Source organism: Protomyctophum parallelum (genome assembly GCF_964188405.1).
Source record: "Protomyctophum parallelum genome assembly, chromosome: 4".
Taxonomy (NCBI): Eukaryota; Metazoa; Chordata; class Actinopteri; order Myctophiformes; family Myctophidae; genus Protomyctophum; species Protomyctophum parallelum.
The window spans coordinates 45,529,911-45,550,875 of record NC_139700.1 but is presented as its reverse complement, the minus strand read 5'-3'; the positions used below and the strand labels follow the sequence as shown (position 1 = coordinate 45,550,875).

General features: G+C 42.1%; 1 protein-coding gene across 2 annotated transcripts in view; it reads left to right on the top strand.

Annotated features, from left to right (window-relative positions):
- LOC310856953 (cGMP-inhibited 3',5'-cyclic phosphodiesterase 3A-like) overlaps positions 1-20,965 on the top strand; it is a 69,755-nt gene that overhangs the window by 36,977 nt on the left and 11,813 nt on the right. The window contains exons 2-6 of one of the 2 annotated variants that reach the window (XM_083762538.1): positions 3,796-4,054; positions 4,146-4,174; positions 5,064-5,245; positions 15,405-15,478; positions 17,139-17,272. In XM_083762538.1, coding sequence (XP_083618664.1) covers positions 3,796-4,054; positions 4,146-4,174; positions 5,064-5,245; positions 15,405-15,478; positions 17,139-17,272 — 678 coding nt within the window. Of the gene's footprint in view, positions 1-3,795; positions 4,081-4,145; positions 4,175-5,063; positions 5,246-15,404; positions 15,479-17,138; positions 17,273-20,965 lie in introns of both variants that reach the window. The other variant, XM_083762539.1, reaches the window with a different exon arrangement.

The following is a 20,965-nucleotide window of genomic DNA, read 5'->3' as shown; positions in this document are numbered from 1 at the left end:
TGAGGTCAGATGTAGAGTTGCTGGTTCGGTACCATTAACATGCAGATCTAAGTGATGATCCAGTCTTCTCCATGGTATGGTTATCCAAGGTTGGGGATGAGGTCGGTGTCGTGATCTTCATATATCGAGATGGCCATATACATATGTCACGAGACGTGATGTCACGAGGCGTGACCATATATGGAGGCATGGGGTGAATAACTAAGTAGCTAACTGACGGACGGGAGATGCAGGTTTTCATAGTAAATGTGACATATTGTCGCAAAAAGTATAGACCTGCTATTTTTCAATATCTAAAGTATAACATAATGCTTAAAACACCAAATGGGGTTCCCGTCGGGAATGGGTTAATTCCGTCAGGAACGGCACATTAATAATAAGCATCAATTATCACAATTAATTAACCTCGTTAGACAAGAACAATGTGTGTTCCGTTGTTGAAGCCAAAATCCATCCTTTATCTCGAAGGTAAATAAACATAGGCTCTGCTGGGAGGAAACCTTGTGTTTCCATCCAAAACTGTTGCTTTCCAAGAGATTAAAAAATACATAAATAACCATGTGTTCCAATGGTTCAAAATGTAGTTATTATTTAGTCACGAGGCCTTTGTTAATACTTTTCGGTGTGCAGTAACTATAAGTATGTGCACTTGAGTACTTCAAATAAGTATAATTGTGCAGTATATACCAGTATACCAGTACCAGTCAGTGTCCTTGTGGTTAGAGTGTCCGCCCTGAATCTGCAACGTCGGGGTTCGATCCCGGGCCGGGACATTCAGAAGACTGTGAAAATGGGACCCAATGCCTCCCTGCTTGGCACTCAGCATCAAGGGGTTGGATTGGGGGGGTCAAATCTACTGATCAAATGATTCCTGAGCGCGGCACGGCTGCAGCTCACCTCTCCTTGGCTGCGGCTCACCGCTCCAAGAGATGGGTTAAATGTGGAGAACAAATTTCACTGTGGTAACGTGTGTGACAAATCGTACGACTTTGACTATATATATTTTTTTTTACTTTACTTGAGTATGTCGATTTTTGGTAAATATTTTGTATTTCTACTCCACTACATCCGAGTGGCAAATATTGTACTTTTTACTCCACTACAATTATCTGAAAACTTGAGTTAATAGATTGCTTAGTTTGTAGATTGTCATTATCATTAGGCCAGAAAACATAAACTAGCCAAATAATTTGCTAGGCTTTCTCCATGGGTCCAAGGCATGCATATCAATGCATTGGTGTCATTTTAGATTTGAATCACTTTAACCATTCTTTTATACTATTTTATACTAGATTGAAAATCTTTTGATTAACTCAAACCTTTGCTTCTGTTCCTTGGAACAAGATATGGCTCGACGGCCAAATACATATATGTTTTGGGGGTCCTCGACATGAAAACGTTTATGCACCACACTGATACAGCAACATACGTTTGTTTTCTCCAGAAAACTGATTTAGAAGCCATTTTGTAGGAACCGACTCGGGTCTTAGTGGGTTAATGACTTTCGCTTTAGCTGTCAAACAAAGAACAAAACTGTTGTGGCTCCGTTGTTTTGGCAGAGACACACTTATATAAGCACACGATAGTTTACATAATATCTTTACAACTTGATCTTTCAGAGGACGAAAGGTTTTTGGTTGAGATCTTGTAGCTCCCAGAAGGATCATCTGAGGAGATGAGATACATGTTTAAACCAGAGGGAGAGCACAGCCAGAATGCACGCACGCACGCACGCACGCACGCACGCGCACAGCAGTTTGGACTCTAATGGCTGATGGTCAAAACGATACTTGTCTGGCCCTTACTGTGGTGGAGAGAGTACATTTACTCTAATGTAATAAAGTGCACTTTTGAGGAATTTCTACTTTACTGGAGTGTTTCCACATTCCAATACTTCTGCTCCACATGATCTGGGGCTAATATTTTACTATTTAATCTCCACATGATCTGGGGCTAATATTTTACTATTTAATCCACTACATTTATTTGAAAACTTGAGTTGCTACTAGTTACTTTGTAGAATTATTTTCTTTTTACAAAACATGTATTAACCACATAAGCGCTAACTATATTTGGCTACCAGCTCACGACATTTCACTTTGTGAGCTTCTTAGATCTGCTATTTTCAAAGCATTTTTATACTTTTGGACAACTTGAGAAATGGGACGTCCTGCAAAACGAGTCTTAAGTCTTAAGCACTTCAGTCTATTTCAATGTGAACACTTTTGTACATTTACATTTTGAATGGGCGAAAAGTGTATTTCTAAAAGATTGTCACTTAACTGTTTTAATTGTTAAATTGTTGTTTTTTGTTTGTTTTTAATGTTTAATTGATGTTTTTTAATAGTTTTACTTGTTTTTTAACGCACGCACGCACAGACAGACAGACATACATGCGTGCACACACAGACACACAGACACACACGCGCGCGTGCAGGCACACACATCGGCTGTGTTTTCAGAGTGATAGGCTCTGACATTCCCTCCAAACAGTCATTCCACAGAAATGTGCATAGAAAATCATTGTGGAGAAATACTGTTTGTTTATGTAGCACTGTGTGTGTGTGTGTGTGTGTGTGTGTGTGTGTGTGTGTGTGTGTGTGTGTGTGTGTGTGTGTGTGTGTGTGTGTGAGACGTGTGTGTGTGTGTGTGTGTGTGTGTGTGTGTGTGTGTGTGTGTGTGTGTGTGTGTGTGTGTGTGTGACGTGTGTGTGTGTGTGTGTGTGCGTGTGCGTGTGCGTGTGCGTGTGCGTGTGCGTGTGCGTGCGCGTGTGTGCGTGTGAATGTGTGTTTTGTGAATATGTAAACAATGAAAAAGTATTAATACGAGTTGTGACTAAATAATGACTACTTAGGATCCATTGGAATTGTTTTTCTTTCCTCCCTGAACAGTGACAGTTTTGAACATACAGTACAAGGTTTCCAAACATCTGACAGAGACTACAGCTTAATTAAAAGAAGAAAGAAGAACAATAATATAGTGTAAATACTGCTTCTGAGTTCAATGTTATTACGTTCAATATGTTGCTCTTTTATCCAAAATATGAGTCCAAAACATGGATAATGGATATAAAAACATAACCCCGCTGTCGGCTATAGACAGACACCTTGTATCTCCATACTTTAAGCATGTGTCGTAATGTCCCGGCTGACGTGTGTAGAACGTTGCTTTACGACTCTGAGAGCTGCAAACGTCTAAATGTTTACAACACTTTGTGATGTGCAGTCGTCGTTAGCACGTCTGTCTGCTAGTGTCGCTAACAACCTTATAAGGATAGAATAGCCTGTGGTGTGTGTGTGTGTGTGTGTGTGTACTGTATGTGCGCGTGCATGCGTGCGTGTATTACTATAAATGTCGTTCCCTGGTCCTCACAAGACAACTGGTTGATTTATGGTTGAATTTGATGAAGTTGAATGAAGTTGAATTTTGAACATATTCTTTTTTTTAAAGATAGGTTGACAATTAGAGAAAGATTCAGGTTTGGGTCAGGATTAGAACATTTAGAGGTTAGGTTTAGAGAGGATGGAATTAGAGTAAAACATGATTTATACTTGCCAGTGTCATGCACTGGAAAATAGCTGATCTACAAGCTCACAACACTGTGAGCTCGTATATATATCTGCATTGGTTAAAAATGGCGAAATGGATCAAAAATGTCGTTCATAAAATCGCTCACTTAAAATATTTATGTCCTGCGCAATTATAAGAATACAAGTGTCTCTGTGTGTGTTTGTGTGTGTGTGTGTATGCATGCGTGTGTGTGTGTGTGTGTGTGTGTGCGTTGCGTGCGCGCAGTCCTCAGGCACCAGCGTGCTGGTGGACATCTCGGTGATGGGCGAGGCTCACGGCCTGGTCACGGACCTCCTGGCGGACCCTTCCCTGCCCGCCCACACGGGGGCGACGCTGCGCGCCGTCAGCAAGCTGCTGAGCACGCAGCTCAGCTTCCAGCCGCTGCACCGCGCGCGCCTCCTCGCTCCCCTGCTGCACCTGGGCGAGCCGCAGCACGCCTACTCCTCCGACGGCGAGGAGGCCACGCCCTCCGAGAGAGGAGGAGGCGGAGACAGGAGCTCTGTGCACAAGGTGAGTGGACGAGAGGAGGAGGTGGAGACTGGAGCTCCGTGCACAAGGTGAGTGGACGAGAGGAGGAGGCGGAGACAGGAGCTCCGTGCACAAGGTGAGTGGACAAAAGGAGGAGGCGGAGACTGGAGCTCCGTGCACAAGGTGAGTGGACGAGAGGAGGAGGCGGAGACTGGAGCTCCGTGCACAAGGTGAGTGGACGAGAGGAGGAGGAGGAGACTGGAGCTCCGTGCACAAGGTGAGCGAACATTTCTGTTTGATGGGGTGGGAGGGGCAGAACACCACCAGCAATCAGCAATCAAACATAAATTGTTTGGTCAAACCATGTGACTGCCATTGGAAAAGCATTGTGGGCAGAGCATCCAGTTTTGCCTGTGTCTGTCTCTCTCCGAGGGCTGCAGCTGTTAGTTTGGGGTTCCCTAGTTGGACATTTGCATGGCTGGCCAAAAATGTAGAGAAAAAAAAAACAACGAGACGAGATACATTTCCAAAAATCCAATGTTATGGAAGTGAACTGTGTCTGTTTATGTTTTAATGCGATCATGTGATTTCCTGCTACATATTGTTTCACTGGGAGTCAACTCATAGGTTAGCCAAGAGCTCCATCTAGCGTAAAACCAGAAAAAAAAAACACACAACAGCCTTCCAAAGGTGGCTTTTGTGGTGTGGGCTGTGGATTGACAGATGTCCACAGATTGAATATAAAAATAAATAAAAAGGCCAATAATAATTTATTTAAGATATTTGGGGGAGAAAAAGGGGTAAAATGTACGGAGACCCAGAGTGGCCATGGCAAGAAAAATAAATGATCTCGTCTGGACAAGATAATATCTGTCTCCATATAAATGCAAGAAAATAAAAATAAAATAAAAGCACTGACTTAAAATGTTGATGTCCTCACAAGAATAATGACACAAGTGTGTGTGTGTGTGTGTGTGTGTGTGTGTGTGTGTGTGTGTGTTGCGTGCATGTGTGCATGTGTGCAGCGTCTTAGGCGGAGTCTGCATCCGGGTCTTCTCAGGCGTATCTCGTCGTCATGGACAACCACCACCTCAGCCACGGGTCTGCCCACCATGGAGCCCGGTCCGGTACCCAACGAATCCGGTCCGGTCCGCGGCCGCCAGCGCAGCCACAGCATCAAGCCCTTCCATGACTCGCCCACATGCAGGTAAACCCCGCCCCCAGAGTCGAGGCGCGGCCTTAAACCATTCAGTGCGGGCAGGCATCCCTGCCGTTTTAGATTTTGCAATAATAACCCATTCTGTGCGGGAACCCCTTTTGGTGTTTTAAGCATTATATTATACTTTAGCTATTGAAAAATAGCAGATTTACAAGCTCGTAGCGCGGCACTCTATGAGTTTGTAGGTCTGCTATTTTATGAAAAATCGTTAAAATGTGGCGCAAATCTTTGAATATATTCTTTCAGAGCGCACGTTTTTAACTCAAATCTTTGCTTCTGGGTGGGGGGGGGGTCCATGTGTCATTATATCATGGACTGTATACAGTCCGTGGACTATTGGTTGAGAGAAACAGTGGGTTTTAGCCCCCAAAAATAACTAATCTTAGCCAATATCCCCACCCTACACAAGAGTGGTCCATTAGTCAGGGTGGTGGTCCCTCCTGGTTCACAATCAGTTGAAAGACCCTGCCCTACTTGACCACAATACAGCGACGTGTTTGTTTATTAGTTGTTTTTTTTTTCTTAAAAGAATAACATTCTTAGGTACAGACTGAAGCCTAGGCTTATTACGTCTACATTTGTCATTTAACTTAATAATAAACATAAGATAATAAAAATAAAAATATATACATCACACGAAAGTATCAAGAGTAGCAGAAAACTATGGGTTATATCATGTATGGGCTAAATGGTCGAAATTCTGACCCGTGTGTCAATTATCTAATGTGATCCTGGGCTCTACACACCCTCCGCCAACCTAGTCCCCATATATGGGGGACAAGGGGAGAGCAACGGACTTGAACTCATGCAAGGAATTCTTCTTCTTTGCAAAAACTATATTGTGTTTTTGCAGCCCTATAAACGTACCTAAACACTGCAGTGGCCTGCAAAGAGGTTTACTTATCCATCTCAGAAAGGTGTGTAACAGTGGTCATGATGCTGAGCTTTATTGGGCTATATTACACGCTTGGTTCAATGCTTGATTCTGATTCAATCGCCAAATTCAGCGGTGTGTTATTTCTGGGTAATGGACCACTCACTCCGCTCTATAACAGACCACTGCCTAATCAAAAGGCTCGGAGCACCTTGGCTGCAGCCGCTGGGCTCCTTGGATTTTATGCTGTATTGTATACCCAACATGACAGCCATGTAAACAAACACACAATGTCACTTAACTAAACAACATGACAGCCATGTAAACTAACACACAATGTCATTTAACTAAACAACATGACAGCCATGTAAACAAACACACAATGTCATTTAACTAAACAACATGACAGCCATGTAAACAAACACACAATGTCACTTAACTAAACAACATGACAGCCATGTAAACTAACACACAATGTCATTTAACTAAACAACATGACAGCCATGTAAACTAACACACAATGTCACTTAACTAAACAACATGACAGCCATGTAAACAAACACACAATGTCATTTAACTAAACAACATGACAGCCATGTAAACTAACACACAATGTCACTTAACTAAACAACATGACAGCCATGTAAACAAACACACAATGTCATTTAACTAAACAACATGACAGCCATGTAAACTAACACACAATGTCATTTAACTAAACAACATGACAGCCATGTAAACTAACACACAATGTCACTTAACTAAACAACATGACAGCCATGTAAACTAACACACAATGTCATTTAACTAAACAACATGACAGCCATGTAAACAAACACACAATGTCACTTAACTAAACAACATGACAGCCATGTAAACAAACACACAATGTCATTTAACTAAACAACATGACAGCCATGTAAACTAACACACAATGTCATTTAACTAAACAACATGACAGCCATGTAAACAAACACACAATGTCATTTAACTAAACAACATGACAGCCATGTAAACTAACACTCAATGTCACTTAACTAAACAACATGACAGCCATGTAAACTAACACTCAATGTCACTTAACTAAACAACATGACAGCCATGTAAACTAACACTCAATGTCACTTAACTAAACAACATGACAGCCATGTAAACTAACACACAATGTCATTTAACTAAACAACATGACAGCCATGTAAACTAACACACAATGTCATTTAACTAAACAACATGACAGCCATGTAAACAAACACACAATGCCATTTAACTAAACAACATGACAGCCATGTAAACTAACACACAATGTCACTTAACTAAACAACATGACAGCCATGTAAACAAACACACAATGTCACTTAACTAAACAACATGACAGCCATGTAAACAAACACACAATGCCATTTAACTAAACAACATGACAGCCATGTAAACTAACACACAATGTCATTTAACTAAACAACATGACAGCCATGTAAACAAACACACAATGCCATTTAACTAAACAACATGACAGCCATGTAAACTAACACACAATGTCATTTAACTAAACAACATAACAGCCATGTAAACAAACACACAATGTAATTTAACTAAACAACATAACAGCCATGTAAACTAACACACAATGTCATTTAACTAAACAACATAACAGCCATGTAAACTAACACAATGTCATTTAACTAAACAACATGACAGCCATGTAAACTAACACACAATGTCACTTAACTAAACAACATGACAGCCATGTAAACTAACACACAATGTCACTTAACTAAACAACATGACAGCCATGTAAACTAACACACAATGTCATTTAACTAAACAACATGACAGCCATGTAAACTAACACACAATGTCATTTAACTAAACAACATGACAGCCATGTAAACTAACACACAATGTCACTTAACTAAACAACATGACAGCCATGTAAACTAACACACAATGTCATTTAACTAAACAACATGACAGCCATGTAAACTAACACACAATGTCATTTAACTAAACAACATGACAGCCATGTAAACTAACACACAATGTCATTTAACTAAACAACATGACAGCCATGTAAACTAACACACAATGTCACTTAACTAAACAACATGACAGCCATGTAAACTAACACACAATGTCATTTAACTAAACAACATGACAGCCATGTAAACTAACACACAATGTCATTTAACTAAACAACATGACAGCCATGTAAACTAACACACAATGTCATTTAACTAAACAACATGACAGCCATGTAAACTAACACACAATGTCATTTAACTAAACAACATGACAGCCATGTAAACTAACACACAATGTCATTTAACTAAACAACATGACAGCCATGTAAACTAACACACAATGTCATTTAACTAAACAACATGACAGCCGTGTAAACTAACACACAATGTCATTTAACTAAACAACATGACAGCCATGTAAACTAACACACAATGTCACTTAACTAAACAACATGACAGCCATGTAAACTAACACACAATGTCATTTAACTAAACAACATGACAGCCATGTAAACTAAGACACAATGTCATTTAACTAAACAACATGACAGCCGTGTAAACAAACACACAATGTCACTTAACTAAACAACATGACAGCCATGTAAACTAACACACAATGTCACTTAACTAAACAACATGACAGCCATGTAAACTAACACACAATGTCATTTAACTAAACAACATGACAGCCATGTAAACTAACACACAATGTCACTTAACTAAACAACATGACAGCCATGTAAACTAACAGACAATGTCATTTAACTAAACAACATGACAGCCATGTAAACTAACACACAATGTCATTTAACTAAACAACATGACAGCCATGTAAACAAACACACAATGTAATTTAACTAAACAACATGACAGCCATGTAAACTAACACACAATGTCACTTAACTAAACAACATGACAGCCATGTAAACTAACAGACAATGTCACTTAACTAAACAACATGACAGCCATGTAAACTAACACACAATGTCACTTAACTAAACAACATGACAGCCATGTAAACTAACACACAATGTCATTTAACTAAACAACATGACAGCCATGTAAACTAACACACAATGTCATTTAACTAAACAACATGACAGCCATGTAAACTAACACACAATGTCACTTAACTAAACAACATGACAGCCATGTAAACTAACACACAATGTCATTTAACTAAACAACATGACAGCCATGTAAACTAACACACAATGTCATTTAACTAAACAACATGACAGCCATGTAAACTAACACACAATGTCATTTAACTAAACAACATGACAGCCGTGTAAACTAACACACAATGTCATTTAACTAAACAACATGACAGCCATGTAAACTAACACACAATGTCACTTAACTAAACAACATGACAGCCATGTAAACTAACACACAATGTCATTTAACTAAACAACATGACAGCCATGTAAACTAAGACACAATGTCATTTAACTAAACAACATGACAGCCGTGTAAACAAACACACAATGTCACTTAACTAAACAACATGACAGCCATGTAAACTAACACACAATGTCACTTAACTAAACAACATGACAGCCATGTAAACTAACACACAATGTCATTTAACTAAACAACATGACAGCCATGTAAACTAACACACAATGTCACTTAACTAAACAACATGACAGCCATGTAAACTAACAGACAATGTCATTTAACTAAACAACATGACAGCCATGTAAACTAACACACAATGTCATTTAACTAAACAACATGACAGCCATGTAAACAAACACACAATGTAATTTAACTAAACAACATGACAGCCATGTAAACTAACACACAATGTCACTTAACTAAACAACATGACAGCCATGTAAACTAACAGACAATGTCACTTAACTAAACAACATGACAGCCATGTAAACTAACACACAATGTCACTTAACTAAACAACATGACAGCCATGTAAACTAACACACAATGTCATTTAACTAAACAACATGACAGCCATGTAAACTAACACACAATGTCACTTAACTAAACAACATGACAGCCATGTAAACTAACACACTATGTCATTTAACTAAACAACATGACAGCCATGTAAACTAACACACAATGTCATTTAACTAAACAACATGACAGCCATGTAAACTAACACACAATGTCATTTAACTAAACAACATGACAGCCATGTAAACTAACACACAATGTCATTTAACTAAACAACATGACAGCCATGTAAACTAACACACAATGTCATTTAACTAAACAACATGACAGCCATGTCAACTAACACACAATGTCACTTAACTAAACAACATGACAGCCATGTAAACTAACACACAATGTCACTTAACTAAACAACATGACAGCCATGTCAACTAACACACAATGTCACTTAACTAAACAACATGACAGCCATGTAAACTAACACACAATGTCATTTAACTAAACAACATGACAGCCATGTAAACTAACACACAATGTCATTTAACTAAACAACATGACAGCCATGTCAACTAACACACAATGTCACTTAACTAAACAACATGACAGCCATGTAAACTAACACACAATGTCACTTAACTAAACAACATGACAGCCATGTCAACTAACACACAATGTCACTTAACTAAATCACATGCTTTCCAGGATGTTTTTGAAAACATTTGAAGCGAGAAATAGTCGATGCTCTACCCGAATATTCATTCCATTTGATCAACACTCACTTCCTTTGTTTTGTTGTCACTTTTGGGTCAATTTATTAATTTTAGTGATCGGAGATTAATCGGCAATCGGACGATTTTAGTTGTTGATTTTAGTGTTTTAGTTTAATAAATACACTTTCCTGTGTGATATGAGTTGTAATATTAATATATAATACTATTCATTATACATTTCATTTCCATATTATTTTACTTTGCTACTTTTGTCATTTCTCATCATGTTTCCCTTATTATTATTATTGCTATTAAATATATAGCCTATATCCTTCCATTCCGTCTCCTTTTGAGAACAGTGAGAAAGCACTATTGTGTTTGTTGACATTCTAATCGCGATACATAACTAATTTGCATAATTAAATGATTGACGTTCGGAGGATCCCCCTCATTCCACTGGTAACGCTATGAACTGTGGGTAATTTCTTTGCTAAAGTCAGCCCAAAGTCAGCATCGACACTGACTTTGGCAAAGGGCACATAAAGGGGCGGGGCTGAGCCCTCACTGACTTACCGATTTCGAATGGGACATCCCTCAAGCCCTCGCAGACTTCACATGAACGCGCAGCTAAGTCAGTGAGGGCTCATTGAGTCAGCAAGGGAGTGGATTGGGATTGGGCCAAGAGCTTCCTTGTGTTTTCTGCCATAGGTGTTGTGCACGGTTTGGTTCCTGTGTTTTCTGCCATGTAGGTGTTACTGTTGTGCACTGTTTGGTTCCCGTGTTTTCTGCCATGTAGGTGTTGTGCACGGTTTGGTTCCTGTGTTTTCTGCCATGTAGGTGTTGTGCACGGTTTGGTTCCTGTGTTTTCTGCCATGTAGGTGTTGTGCACGGTTTGGTTCCTGTGTTTTCTGCCATGTAGGTGTTACTGTTGTGCACTGTTTGGTTCCCGTGTTTTCTGCCATGTAGGTGTTGTGCACGGTTTGGTTCCTGTGTTTTCTGCCATGTAGGTGTTGTGCACGGTTTGGTTCCTGTGTTTTCTGCCATAGGTGTTGTGCACGGTTTGGTTCCTGTGTTTTCTGCCATGTAGGTGTTACTGTTGTGCACTGTTTGGTTCCCGTGTTTTCTGCCATGTAGGTGTTGTGCACGGTTTGGTTCCTGTGTTTTCTGCCATGTAGGTGTTGTGCACGGTTTGGTTCCTGTGTTTTCTGCCATGTAGGTGTTGTGCACGGTTTGGTTCCTGTGTTTTCTGCCATGTAGGTGTTACTGTTGTGCACTGTTTGGTTCCCGTGTTTTCTGCCATGTAGGTGTTGTGCACGGTTTGGTTCCTGTGTTTTCTGCCATGTAGGTGTTGTGCACGGTTTGGTTCCTGTGTTTTCTGCCATGTAGGTGTTGTGCACAGTTTGGTTCCTGTGTTCTGTGGTGTATAGGTGTTGTGCACGGTTTGGTTCCTGTGTTTTCTGCCATGTAGGTGTTGTGCACGGTTTGGTTCCTGTGTTTTCTGCCATGTAGGTGTTGTGCACAGTTTGGTTCCTGTGTTTTCTGCCATGTAGGTGTTGTGCACGGTTTGGTTCCTGTGTTCTGTGGTGTGTAGGTGTTGTGCATGGTTTGGTTCCCAAGTTATCTGGTGTGTAGGTGTTGTGCATGGTTTGGTTCCCAAGTTATCTGGTGTGTAGGTGTTGTGCACGGTTTGGTTCCCAAGTTATCTGGTGTGTAGGTGTTGTGCACGGTTTGGTTCCCTAGTTCTCTGGTGGTTCCAATTAAAATAGCTTGCTAAATGTTCTAGAAACCAGCATCTGGAAGAAGGAGATGATGTGCGTGCATGAGTGCGTGCGTGCATGCGTGCGTGCGTGCGTAATGGTTAGCAGGTGTGTATTTTCACATACATTACCTTGATAATTTGACGGTGGAACAGTAAAAGTACATTACAATCTGTGGTCTTGGCCGAAACATTTTGCTTTAAATGAAAGTCCAGGTACTGGCTTTGAGTCTCCCTTTGGTAGTAATGTGGTTTTACTTTACTTGAGTATGTGCATTTTTTAATACTACTACTCTACACACCATTCAGTATGGCTGGCACCACTGCCTTAAACACGTAGTTTAATCTCTAGCCACGGCCACTCAAAAATATGTATAATTATGATGAATACAGTTTCTTTACAGAAACGACAGGTTTTAGAAACATCATCATCCGACATATATCTTACTGTGTTTGTTTACATGTAGCTATTTTACCGTGTTTTTTTTTGGTCAGCAACAGGTCAGCCACATAACAACATGAATAAGGTCACTTGACAATGGCTATACGTTTACATGAACAGTTAAATCCCCTTTTCATTCCGAATAGAAGTTAAATCCTATTAAACGTTGTTATGTAAACACCTACAGAAACTTAAATCCGAATGAAAACGCTCCATGCGATTTAAAAACCATTCCGATGCCACTGGCCGGATTACTCCGATGTTCAATGCGATTGAGGGAAAATTGGACTCGTGTATACACTGCTTCGGATGTAAGTTCATTCTGGTCTTTCTGAGCATGCTCATTTCCAAGGGGACCTTCCCATAGATTCGAAGTCCCGTTAGTCTGAACATGCACTGCTCCCGTGCTTGCGGTTAGGTTTAGGTTTGCTCCCGTGCTTGCGGTTAGGTTTAGGTTAGGGTTAGAGATAGGGATAGTAATTTCGGAACAATGAACCTTCTGACTAATGACACGGCACCATTTCCAAGGCGCTCCAACTCCAAGGCGCTCACCCGAGGCGCGCCGAGGAGTTTGCACATAGAGCGGTTATTTAGTCACAGAAAGACGGAGGAGCGAGAGGACGAAACAGTCCGCTGTTCAGTAATCTCTCTCTCTCTCTCTCTCTCTCTCTCTCTCTCTCTCTCACATATACAACACACACACACACACACACACACACACACAGTCGGACGAATACGCTATTATCGCTATAATGTCCATCCTATCCCTTTAAACTTGTATAGGCCATATAGGCCTATTCCAAGTTGCAACCAAAACGTCATGAAACATAACGGCTTTGCAGTTTAATTGCATTAATTTTCCTTTTTGCATACTCTATTTTTGTGTGTATGCTTCTACGTTGTCCACTTATTGATACCTTGTTGTAGCTGTGTTATGCTTTAGCTATTGAAAAATAGCAGATCTACAAGCTCATATCGCGCCACCGAGTGGCGCGCTACGAGCTTGTAGGTCTGCTATTTTTGAAAAATCAAAGAACGACTGACATTTTTAGAATCTGATCTCAGGTCAGAATGGGTTAATCAGACCAGTGTGGTGTCCAGTGGAAACCTCGTATGAATCTGATCTCAGGTCAGAATGGGTTAAACATGCAGAGTGACACGGCAGGCATTACTTCACCAGGGTAACATCATCTTTTCGTTTTATGACATGAAATGATAATCCTGTACCGTCACCGCGTCGTGTTTGGTTTCAGTGACGCGTCCGCCTACGAATCCTTTGTATTTTCATTAAACTTTTTCACCGTCGTTTGACGTGTCGTCGTATACAATCAGAAGGCAGCCCGAAAGGCAAGCGTTTACATTCCAATGGGTGATTGTGAGCGTCGCGCTCTAACACACAACGGACGTGTTTTTCCTCTCTCTCTTTTCTCAGTCGTGTTTTCAAATGGATTTTTATACGACGGGAAAACTTGGGAATTCCCCTCCTCGCGTACCAGTGGCACGTGTCCCGCGGACCGGCACCGGTCCGCATACCGGTGGTTGGGAACCTCTGCCCTAGAGGACAAAAACTAAAGATTTCCCCCTCTCCCTTTTCTTTACCAAAAAAGGCTCTTATAAATTGACCAATCTAGGTCAATTTATAAGAGCCTTTTTTCACACGAAGCAAATCATCTTTTGACAGCCAGGAACCTTGGTGTTGTCCAACACCACACGTCTCCCCCCTTCTCCGCTCCCTCCATTGGCTCCCGGTCGCTGCCCGCACAGAATACAAAACTCTGATGCTGGCATTCAAAGCAACCAAAGGCATGGCTCCTCCATATCTCACAAGTATGATCGAACCCTATATACAAACCCTCCCTCGCACTCAAATCATCCAACGCATGGGTAGCTTCACTAAAAACGCCGGGACAACGCTCCACACGTCCCAATCTCTTCTCCCTTCTGGCTCCAAAACTATATGGAATGCACTTCCCATCACAGTCAGAACTGCAGCCTCACTCCCAATCTTCCGCCATAGTCTGAAAACCCACCTCTTCAGACTCCACCATGGCCCGTAGCACTTGCCCTAGCCTAGCCCCTTAGATACGGTAGCACTTTATGTAGACTTAGATAGTATTTTACTACTTTTAACTACTTTTTATATATGTGATGTATGCCATGCTTTTGTTTTTGCTTAATGTAAATCGCTCTGGATTAAGAGTGTCTGCTAAATGCCTAAATTGTAAATTGTAAATTGACCCCCTCAAAATAATTTGGGGCACCCCCCTGGAGGTCCCGACCCACACTTTGAGAACCTACACTGGTGTAGGCTGAAGAGGTGTCAAAACATTTACTTTCTGTATTTGAAATATATTTCAATACAATGCTTTAGCTCGTTTACCATTTTGAATACAGACATTTGACTCGTCTCTGTGTTGTTCACAGTTGCGGGAGGCCCTACCTGCGGCTGAGCCACACAGAATCCTCCATAGAGAAACCAGACAGACCACAATGCTCAGGTACATTTGTTTACACCTTTGGGTTCATGCTTATATTAATTTGCTTTGTTTTGTTTGTTACATGCTTTGCATGCTTGGTTATGTTCACATGCTTGTTTCTCTACATGTTTGTTTGTTTAGGCTTCACTCACACTGTCACAACAGAATGTTGTATAGCTGATGCATGAGACTTGTTGACTGTTGCAAGCTCGCAATTAATTTCCAATGGGAGTCACGTGGTTTGAAGATATACGACATACGAAAATGTTGTATCAAACCATGTGACTTCCATTGGAAATGCATTGGGGCGGCAATGACACTTACATCTTGCTTACATCTACCATGCAACATTGTTGTATAGGTGTGAGTGAGGCCTAAGTCATTTGTTGAACACATTTAGTTTGTTAAGACGTTTGTTTACATGTGGATGATTCTATGTGTCATTTTTACTAACCTCTGCAGTGGAGGAAGAATTACTAACTGCTAGATTTTCAGGACACTATCAAGACTATAAAATACCTATATTGAAGGAGCAATTGTCGCCAAGTTATGGCCATTTGAAGTGTTATAAACACTGCTGTAATACTGCTGTAGCGCCCCCTATGTGTGCAGGTTAAGTTATTTGGTGTGACTGTTCTCATGGCATATAACCGCTGAACAGTTTGTGCCAGGTTTGGCCTCACTGGTCCGGATGTTACGTTTGTGACGTCTGTTACCAAGTGGGATTGTGGACCGGCTGTTTGTCAGTAATAAAACATTTCAAATGACATAGCCTACTGGACATAAAGTTGAATATGTTCCCGGCCTGGACAACATAGGTGAAATAACTGAAGAAAATAAGAAACTCAAACAACAAAACTCAACATAACTGAAACAGAGCGGTACTGGAGTCAACCTCTACCCATGGCAGCCTACTCTCTACTGAACTATTTCCCCTTTTATATAGACTCCTGACTCCACCCCTGGCTGAGCAGTCAGCCAATCACATTGCATTTAGCAACACCCAGGATGCTCCCCCTAAAGCAATCAATCAGAGCTCTCTTCAGGCAATCAAGGCAGCTTCCCCAATTACTGCATAGATGAACACAAGTATGTTAGATTCACATGTCACAGCAGAATGTCCACCTTCTGTGGGAACATACAATACAGCATAAATACAATGAATGTGTATTGTTGAACAGTGTACGTTACTCTGACAGAGGCTGCTCTGTCACAACGTCCATCGTCCACTCACCCTCTGTAGGCAGTTTGAATAATTTCCAAATATAGTCATGACACACACACACACACACACACACACACACACACACACACACGCACATAATGGGTTAGGGTCACCAGGTTGAAAGTGATTTAACCCATTCTGACCTGAGATCAGATTCATACGAGGTTTCCACTGGACACACGCTGGTCTGATTAACCCATTCTGACCTGAGATCAGATTCTAAAAATGTCAGTCGTTCTTCGATTTTTCAAAAATAGCAGACCTACAAGCTCGTAGCGCGCCACTCGGTGGCGCGCTATGAGCTTGTAGATCTGCTATTTTTCAATAGCTAAAGCATAACATAATGCTAACACCAAAATGGGTTCCCGTTCAGAATGTGTTAAGACTAGCGTTAATCATGGACATGTGTTTGTTTGTGTGTTGTTTGCGTGTGTTTTTTGTGTTTTCATGGTGCAGAAGAGCAGGCCGTGACATCATCGGACTGCGACAGCACGAAGGAAGCCAATCACAGTGACGCAGACGTTGACCACACCCACCACGACCAAAACCCCGCCCACATTGCCATGCTCCGCTCACTAATACCTCCAGAGGTGAGGAGTCGTGCGACATCAAAACCACGCCCCCATGTGTGTCACATGACATCAATTTTTGGACCAAACAAATAATTACAAAGAATAAAAACAACTTCTAATTCTTTGTTTGGCCCAAAACACTGTGTTTATTGTCATGATGTGTCACAACTCGAGTTGTGACAACGTGCCAACGTGTCACTCCCTCCTGAGTAGCACCATGCTGAACCAACGTGTCACTCCCTAGTAGCACCATGCTGAACCAACGTGTCACTCTCTAGTAGCACCATGCTGAACCAACGTGTCACTCTCTAGTAGCACCATGCTGAACCAACGTGTCACTCTCTAGTAGCACCATGCTGAACCAACGTGTCACTCTCTAGTAGCACCATGCTGAACCAACGTGTCACTCTCTAGTAGCACCATGCTGAACCAACGTGTCACTCTCTAGTAGCACCATGCTGAACCAACGTGTCACTCTCTAGTAGCACCATGCTGAACCAACGTGTCACTCTCTAGTAGCACCATGCTGAACCAACGTGTCACTCTCTAGTAGCACCATACTGAACCAACGTGTCACTCTCTAGTAGCACCATGCTGAACCAACGTGTCACTCTCTAGTAGCACCATGCTGAACCAACGTGTCACTCTCTAGTAGCACCATGCTGAACCAACGTGCCACTCCCTCCCGAGTAGCACCATGATGAAACGTGTCACTCCCTCCTGAGTAGCACCATGCTGAACCAACATGTCACTCCCTAGTAGCACCATGCTGAACCAACATGTCACTCCCTAGTAGCACCATGCTGAACCAACGTGTCACTCTAGTAAAACCATGTTGAACCAACGTGCCACTCCCTCCTGAGTAGCACCATGCTGAAACAACGTGTCACTCCCTCCTGAGTAGCACCATGCTGAAACAACGTGTCACTCCCTCCTGAGTAGCACCATGCTGAACCAACGTGTCACTCCCTAGTAGCACCATGCTGAACCAACGTGTCACTCTCTAGTAGCACCATGTTGAACCAACGTGTCACTCTATTAGCACCATGCTGAACCAACGTGTCACTCTAGTAAAACCATGTTGAACCAACGTGCCACTCCCTCCTGAGTAGCACCATGCTGAAACAACGTGTCACTCCCTCCTGAGTAGCACCATGCTGAAACAACGTGTCACTCCCTCCTGAGTAGCACCATGCTGAAACAACGTGTCACTCCCTCCTGAGTAGCACCATGCTGAACCAACGTGTCACTCTCTAGTAGCACCATGTTGAACCAACGTGTCACTCTATTAGCACCATGCTGAACCAACGTGTCACTCTAGTAAAACCATGTTGAACCAACGTGCCACTCCCTCCTGAGTAGCACCATGCTGAAACAACGTGTCACTCCCTCCTGAGTAGCACCATGCTGAAACAACGTGTCACTCCCTCCTGAGTAGCACCATGCTGAAACAACGTGTCACTCCCTCCTGAGTAGCACCATGCTGAACCAACGTGTCACTCTCTAGTAGCACCATGTTGAACCAACGTGTCACTCTATTAGCACCATGCTGAACCAACGTGTCACTCTAGTAGCACCATGTTTAACCAACATGTCACTCCCTCCCTAGTAGCACCATGTTGAACCAACGTGTCACTCTCTAATAGCACCATGTTGAACCAACGTGTCACTCCCTAGTAGCACCATGTTGAACCAACGTGTCACTCCCTAGTATAGCACCATGTTGAACAAACGTGTCACTCCCTCCCTAGTAGCACCATGTTGAACCAACGTGTCACTCCCTAGTAGCACCATGTTGAACCAACGTGTCACTCCCTCCCGAATAGCACTGAGTTGAACCAACGTGTCACTCCCTCCTGAGTAGCACCATGTTGAACCAACGTGTCACTCCCTAGTAGCACCATGTTGAACCAATGTGTCACTCCCTAGAGCAGTGTCTCTCAACCTTTTTTGTCCCGGGGCACACTTTTCATAGCCTAAAAATCTCGGGGCACACCTAGATATATGGTGTGTGTGTATATACTGTATATATAATATATATATATATATATATATGAACCCAATATACTTTTAAAAACACACATGACAGCACTCGTCAAATTACTTTAAAGAGAAAGAAAAGGACAGAGACAGTGCCTCAGTTTCACCAATTTATTTTTGAAAACTCATACAAAATGTAGCACACACATGTTCAATTTGTCAATGCAAAGTAATACTTCTAAATAAAAAAAGGAGTTGTAAAAACAAGAACAAAAATCTTTTGCCACAATACAATGGTCTTAAACTTGAGCACTTTTGTACAAAGGAAATCGTAAAAAACAATTGATAAAAAGAAAAGTAAATATTTTTGACAAGTTCTGTCTTGTTTTCCTGAACAAAGAGTTTTTATCCTGGCTGGATGCTGGACAAACAGACACGGAGCTCTTCATTTTCAAGTCAGGCTTGAAAAGCTAAGCTCACAGGTAGGTTGTGGAAAAGGGGAGCAGCACTGCCATTGCGCTGGCTGTGATGGCTGGATATTCTTTCAAGTATCAAGAGACTTGCCTGCTTCGTTGTGTCTTTCTCCTTTTTTTCTTTCAAGCTCACGAAAAAGTGTTTGTCCTTCGTAGCGAGTTCATCATGATTGGTATGAAGGTGGCGCTTCAGTTTACTCGGAACCATGCGCTGTTTGCAAGCTTGAATCCACAAACTATACACAGCGGAATCGGGTACGTTTTATCCCCAGTAAACGTGAATCCAAACTTCATGTAATCATCGCGGTACAGTCTGGCAGGGGCTTTCTTTGTAGGCGTTGCGTTAATAGCCGCCGTTGTTTCTGGGCCGTCGTCAGGTGGAGGTGACTCGGCGGCGCTGTGTGTGCTGCTGTCGGGTTCTGGTGGTGTCTTTCTGGAGGGAGCGAAATGTCTGTGCTGTGCCCCATTTATACAGTAAAGTTGCCAGGCGATTAACATTTCTATGGCCGATGGTCGTTAAGAGTGAAGAGTCTATTGTTCCGTCGTCATGTTGTTTTCGCATGTCTATTTAGACGTGTGACAACAACAACGACGCAACAATAGGACGCCTATCTATCGCTTTCGGGGGAGGGCTAGTGTTACTTTTGGTCAAAATCTCGAGGCACACCTGGAGATTTCAAAGGCACAGTAAAGTGCCGCGGTACATAGGTTGAGAAACACTGCCCTAGAGGCACCATGTTGAACCAACGTGCCACTCCCTCCTGAGTAGCACCATGCTGAACCAACGTGTCACTCCCTAGTAGCACCATGTTGGACCAACGTGTCACTCCCTCCTGAGTAGCACCATGTTGGACCAACGTGTCACTCCCTCCTGAGTAGCACCATGTTGGACCAACGTGTCACTCCCTCCTGAGTAGCACCATGTTGACCAACGTGTCACTCCCTTCTGAGTAGCACCATGTTGGACCAACGTGTCACTCCCTCCTGGGTAGCACCATGTTGGAACAACGTGTCACTCCCTAGGAGCACCATGTTGGACCAACGTGTCACTCCCTAGTAGCACTATGTTGAACCAACATGTCACTCCCTCCTGAGTAGCACCATGTTGGACCAACGTGTCACTCACTCCTGAGTAGCACCATGCTGAACCAACGTGTCACTCCCTAGTAGCACCATGTTGGACCAACGTGTCACTCCCTCTTGAGTAGCACCATGTTGGACCAACGTGTCACTCCCTCCTGAGTAGCACCATGTTGGA